This window comes from Anoplophora glabripennis, unplaced genomic scaffold (genome assembly GCF_000390285.2).
Source record: "Anoplophora glabripennis isolate ALB-LARVAE unplaced genomic scaffold, Agla_2.0 scaffold1661, whole genome shotgun sequence".
Classification (NCBI taxonomy): domain Eukaryota; kingdom Metazoa; phylum Arthropoda; class Insecta; order Coleoptera; family Cerambycidae; genus Anoplophora; species Anoplophora glabripennis.
In genome coordinates this window covers 16,527-22,769 of record NW_019426027.1, presented here as the reverse complement: position 1 = coordinate 22,769, position 6,243 = coordinate 16,527, and the positions used below count along the sequence as shown (strand labels likewise).

General features: G+C 32.1%; 1 protein-coding gene across 2 annotated transcripts in view; it reads left to right on the top strand.

Moving 5' to 3' along the window:
• Positions 1-6,243, top strand: part of LOC108915753 (exodeoxyribonuclease) — an 18,469-nt gene that overhangs the window by 4,870 nt on the left and 7,356 nt on the right. The window contains exons 2-4 of one of the 2 annotated variants that reach the window (XM_018721875.1): positions 1,850-2,097; positions 2,150-2,264; positions 2,320-2,535. In XM_018721875.1, the coding sequence (XP_018577391.1) occupies positions 1,948-2,097; positions 2,150-2,264; positions 2,320-2,535 (481 nt within the window). In that variant the 5' untranslated portion in view covers positions 1,850-1,947. Of the gene's footprint in view, positions 1-1,733; positions 2,098-2,149; positions 2,265-2,319; positions 2,536-6,243 lie in introns of those variants that run through there. The other variant, XM_018721874.2, reaches the window with a different exon arrangement.

The following is a 6,243-nucleotide window of genomic DNA, read 5'->3' as shown; positions in this document are numbered from 1 at the left end:
GTAGTGGTGGGCAAGATCCGCATCATACGTATAAATCATACGGATCTCTAGTGGGAATCGATTCATGCGGATCCCGATGCAATAATAATTTCGTATGTTTCGCATCACCGCATCAATGTAAGTTGAGACTGAAGTGAAGTGAATCGGTATCAACTGATTCTCGTATGCGATACAGGAATGAGTAAATGGGAGGCGCACGCATACTGGGAATCAGTTCATACGTATACCGGTATAAAAATAATTTCGTATGTTCGCATCACCGCATCAATGCGAATTGGGAATGAATCGATCTCAACTGATTCTCGTGTCCGATACAGGTCGATGAGATACGATGCATTAGAAACACTTTAGTGCATAGGAAACTAAATATTGAAATACATTATATGAAATTGTGTAGTCTGAAACAAACTTATAATGTAAAAAGTAATTGTCAGAGTGATGTGTATTTCGTATTTAAATGTTGAATCGCTTGACCGAAAATAAATTTAAATATCAATTAATTTGAAAATAATTTGATGCTCAACTTGAGTTCAAATATATTATTGCTTCGTTTCTACTTAAGTTCATCGTTCTGCTAAAAAATGAATTTATAGATGATTGCAAAAAATTTAACGGGAATGAGTGAGCGACAAGCCCACACATTTACAAAATGTACAAGTACAAACTGTACTTGTACATCCACAGTGAATACGATTCCCTGATGCGGATCTTTTGATGCGGATCTTTATGTCGATACATTTCGCATCATGCGGATCATTAAAAAGATCCGTATTGCCCATCTCTACTCCTATGAGCTGATACGCGACGCAATTTCTTTACTGCATATTGGTACCAGTGTGACCATATATTTTTTAGCGAATCTACTGTAAAATTGCAGAAAATCCACTAAAATCTACCAACATAGTAATAAGAAATTACTAAAAATCTACTTCACTGTTATTTGATTATCTAACTAGTAAAAGCCATAGATTAGGACAATATACGTTAATTGCATATTGATTAATATTTCAATTAACGGTTATAAAGTAAAAATAGATAATTAGAATAAAAATGTAGGAGCCAACATATTTTTTTGCGCCATCTATTAATGAGTACAAGTATTCGCGCCGTATTGCGCAGACCAAAATGGAGCTAATTTTAAAGAGGGGAATTTGAATTGATGTTTTTATGAATGTGTATACGAAATAAATAGATCAAATAATTGAAATTTAACCAAAAGTATATTCCGTTTAAAAACCATAACCATACATATAAACTAAAAATAACAAACAAATATAAAAATGCTAATAAAAGAATGCATAACTTTCAAACATAACGTAACTATATTATTCTATATTCCATATAATTCTATATTATTTAAGGTTATGTTATGTCATGTCAGCAAGTCACGGAACACGGTTCGGAAAATTGGTCATGGTCAAATAAAAGTCTAATGTGAATCTGTAGCACTCTGTATTCTGTGGTCAAAAGGTCAAAGCAAAGTCTAGCTTGTTCGCTTCGGATTTGGAGCGAGCGTACCACGCGCCGAAGCTGTGAACGGTGGTAACATGAAACAATAAATTAGCCGCTTGCTTGACTAGGTTGCGCAAAATATGACCAATCGCGGCACAAAAATGTTTACTATATATCTACTAAAATCTACTGTAGATTTTTTACCTACCAAAAATTTCTATATTTCGCTGAAAATCTACCGAAAAAGTAGAAATCTACTAAATATGGTCACGCTGTATCCGCATCTACTATTTTTGACATTTGCATTTGGCACGGTAGTTTGAAAATTGCGGAGATTCGCAGTTACGCATCTCCGCAGTTCCGCAGTAAATAATTGTACATGAGGACTGGCCATTAGCGAACTACAATAACCGAACGCGATTCCCGCCATTAACGATAGCCAACTGATTTGTTTTTTAAACTTGTGGCTGTGGTCTTTTACGCGGTAAAAAACGGATGTCATTTCTTTGGAGACAGCTGAATAAAGATTATAGAATTATATATCGTTTACCTAAAATTAGTTTGGAATCCTATGATAAATATTTTCGCTCATTTTGTATAACAAAAGCCACAATGCCACCAAAAAGAAAAGCAGCCACTACGAAGGTAAGTTAAAATCGATTAAAACATTATTTTATCACCTTGATTTGATACCTAGGTTGAGGCCGTAGCTGATGTAGATTTAGGATTAGATCCTCCAGCATCCAAAACACGAAGAGGACAAGCAGAAGATAAGGCGAAGAAAGCGGAAAAACGGCCTGTTCCCTCTAAAGGTATTATCATGATTTAATTCTCAAATAAAATGTGTTACATATACATATTGCGTAGGTAATAAAGAAAAAGAAAAAAATCTCCCTGAAGAGAAAAAAGTTGGTCGAGTAAAGAAGACTACCGCCACAGCTAAAGATGAAACAACAGCAAAAAGTGAAAAATTTGTTGATAAAAGTAATGACATTGACAGCAACATTACTAAAAGGAGAATTAAAAAAGAAGACAATAGTAATGGAATTGCAAAGGAAAAAGTTACTCAAAAAAAGAAAGAAAGTAAGTAAAAATTATGTTTGCATTTCATTGTTCAGTCCAGTAAGTTTTATATATTTATTCTAAAATAAAATGTACTACATACTTATCTACTTGAAAAATAACATTCAGTAATAATATAAGCCCACTTTATTCCTTTTAATATAATTGTTCCAAATAAGTTTTTTTCCTAGTATACAGGGTGTTTCTAAAATAGGGTTCCAAACTTCTGCTGCGTCTATAACTCATTAAAATAAGCCAAAAAGTTCCTATTAACATGTGCCCTAAAACGCACCCTTAGGAAGTTATATGCCCTTAAAAGAGCTCAAACAAAACTGTTTTTTTTCTGTTATTGACAAAACGTCGCATTTATTTATTTATTTATTCCCTTAGGAAGTTATATGCCCTTAAAAGAGCTCAAACAAAACTGTTTTTTTTCTGTTATTGACAAAACGTCGCATTTATTTATTTATTTATTTATTTATTTAAAATTGTCCAACAGTGAACCACCAATTACAGGACAAAGTGTTCCACCAGTAACGCCTCGGTCGCTAGTGACCAAACGGCAAATGTTACAGAAACCTGTTTAGGTGGGTATGTGTAGGTTGATTACGGCTACATTTTAAAAATATTTTGAGATATACAGGGTGTCCAGGAAAAGCGTACCATATCAAAGTTATGTTTTTTTAAATGGAACACCCTGTATTTTACTGCATTTTTGAAAGCACCGTAAAAAAATAGGTGAACTTTATTAAAGGTTCTGCATACCTAGGACTTACAGTTTGTGAGATATTTCAATTTTAGTGAAAATGCAGGCATAGCGTAGAAATTTAATATTAGCAATAAAAAAATAATTTTAAGGAAGCAGCTTTGGAGGGTCTATTTTAGATCCTTGAAGTTATAAATTGTTATATTTGTCGTCACTTAGTATTATACAGGGTGTTCAAAAAACTGCTGAATACTTCTCTCAACTTTAAACAGCAATAACTTGGTTATTTTAAATGGAACACCCAGTATATTTTTACTTTGGGAGTTGGGAAATTTAAAACTCTTTCAAACTGTGTATAGGTTCCCTATACCTATCTCTAACGGTATTGGAGATATTTGTGCCGTTTCGTTTTTTATCGATTTTTTTTTTGTAAGATGTATCCACGTGTCTTTATCGAGGTCTTTACTGAATTGGTTTGAGTTCTTCTTGATGACGTCTCTTTAAATATAAGGAGAAAAATGTGAATGCAATTAGATGGCGCACCTGCACATTTTTCATATTCAGTGAGGAATTATATAAATCGATAAATAAGTAATAAATGAGTAGGTAAGAATGGTCCATGTCAGTGGCTACCACAGGTGTCCAAACCTCTCGTAATAGACTTCTTTGTTTCGGGCTGTATAAATATATATCTTGTACACAGTGTTCCACCTACTACTTGCGATGATATGAAGAAAAGGATTAGATATATCACCCCAAATAACTATTCTAAGGAATGTGAGAATATCATTTGAAGATAGAATAAGATGCTGTATTCAAGAGAAAGGTTATCAATTCGAACATCTATTAAAATTTTTCTTTGTTTCTTCTAAAAGTAAAATTTTCTTTAATAAATATTTTTCTTGTTCATAAATAATTCAGTTACTTACTACAAACATATTTATACAAAATTAATAACTTTTTATAATCATTCTGCTTATAAAATAATATTTTTTATTAGAAAACTTTTTTGAATATTTTCATGATAATGATAAAAGGAACTTTTACTTTTAGAAAAAACAAAGAAAAATTTTAATTGATGTTCGAATTGATAACCATTCTCCTGAATACAGCATCTTATTCTATCTTCAAATGATATTCTCACGCAAATGCATCTCTAATCCTTCCCTCCAATATCATCGCAAGTAATAGGTGGAACATTGTATACAAGATTTTTTATATAGCTCGCAACAAAGAAGTCCATTACGGTGAGGTCTGGACACCTACGTGGCCACTGACATGCACCATTCCTACTTATCCATTTATTACTAAATTTTCGATATAAATAATTTCTCACTGAATATGAAAAATTTGCAGATGCGCCATCTAATTGCATCCTCATTTTTCTCAATGTATTTAAGGGGGCGATTTAGTATGTATATTTTTACCGTGTAACAGAGCTTCAGATGAGGACACAAATCATCGAAGAAACTAACATAATTGGATATTATTATATATCAATGTGTTCGCAATGATTCCCGCTTGTGAGTGAGATAATTTTCAAAGCTCATGAGAACAGAAGAATAATTTAAATAAATGCCAAAGTACCTCAATTTTAATCATACTGTTAGTCTGTCGATATAATGCATTTACGACGGAACTAGGTAAGGCACAATAACCAAACTACTTCACTCACTAGAACGGACGCCTAGGATCATTTGTATTTAATTTTCAGATTAATATTTATTAATAATTCTATAATTTGTGTTCTCATGTAAAATGACAACATTTTACACATGATCTCCATTTTTATTACATATCTAAACCAGAATTGTAGCGTCCTATCTAGATACCAGATCTTGTTTGTGTGAATTAGTTTGTATACTCTCTCACAGGTGTTGCTACCCTTGAAAATGAAATTAAGCAGAGTTGGTTTATTATAAATTGTGTGCTAAAATAAAGCATAATGGTATAATAGTATTATCTTTGATATATAAATATGGGTAATTTTTTAAAAGTACCTAAGTAATAAGATTTTGTAAAGCTTAAGTAGTACGAAAATATAACGCATAAAAAACCAATAATATGTACTAATTTTTCTTTATTAAGAATAAAGATTAAGTTTTACGTACAGGGTGTCTGACATAAAATCGTTATTTATGTTCTAGCCTTGGTGCTTCAAAATAAATTTACAGCTTAAAAATTAGTCTGGCTCAGGTAGATTTCTTTTTCAATCTACAAATCAGTAGCTACTTACCGATAAGAAGGAAACCACTGGATATTTAATGAAAAAAGTGACAACCAAAAAAGTAATTCATTCTTGAATATGAATATAACTAACACGATTTTAATTGCATATTGTCTTAACAATCAACTTTTGCTTATTTTTAAAATGTTTGTTTTTTTTATTTCTTTTTTGAGTTTTCATTAGGTATACAAGCCGGGTCTTTACATTTCCTTTTTTGCCTTCTTAAAATGAACTAAATGCAAATATGAGAATAAAGTGATATTTCATAACAAAAAATATGTTTGGTGTGGCGGGGAATTCCAGAACAAAATATTTTTCAAATATGCTCCTTATGTCATATCGCGTTGCAAAATATATATTTTTGTATTTTCTGTTAAAACATAACATACGACATAGTGGCACTAAAACTTTGCTGCCCTGCGTTACTCCTCGATGTATACAGGGTGAGTCATTCAAGAGGCTCACCATGGGTGTCTCGCTTCTCTTTTATTATAAGAGATGTGTCGAGAGGATTTAAACCGGGTCCGGTCTTTTCATTTAGAACCGGTCTTTTCAATAATTTAAATTTCGCGCCATTTTATAGCCTCAAAGCAGATTAAAATGTCAAATATTGACCCCACCCTACTTAGGTTACTGGAAAGCTCTCAAGTTTTTAAGAATTTTAATTTTTAATTCTGTACCTAATATTAATAAATGCGTCAAGGCAAAGACATAGTTTGGAAATTCTTTGATTGCATAACTGATAACTAACCCTTTTTATACAAAACAGTTAAAAAGAGGGTTTGGGTTTAAGCCG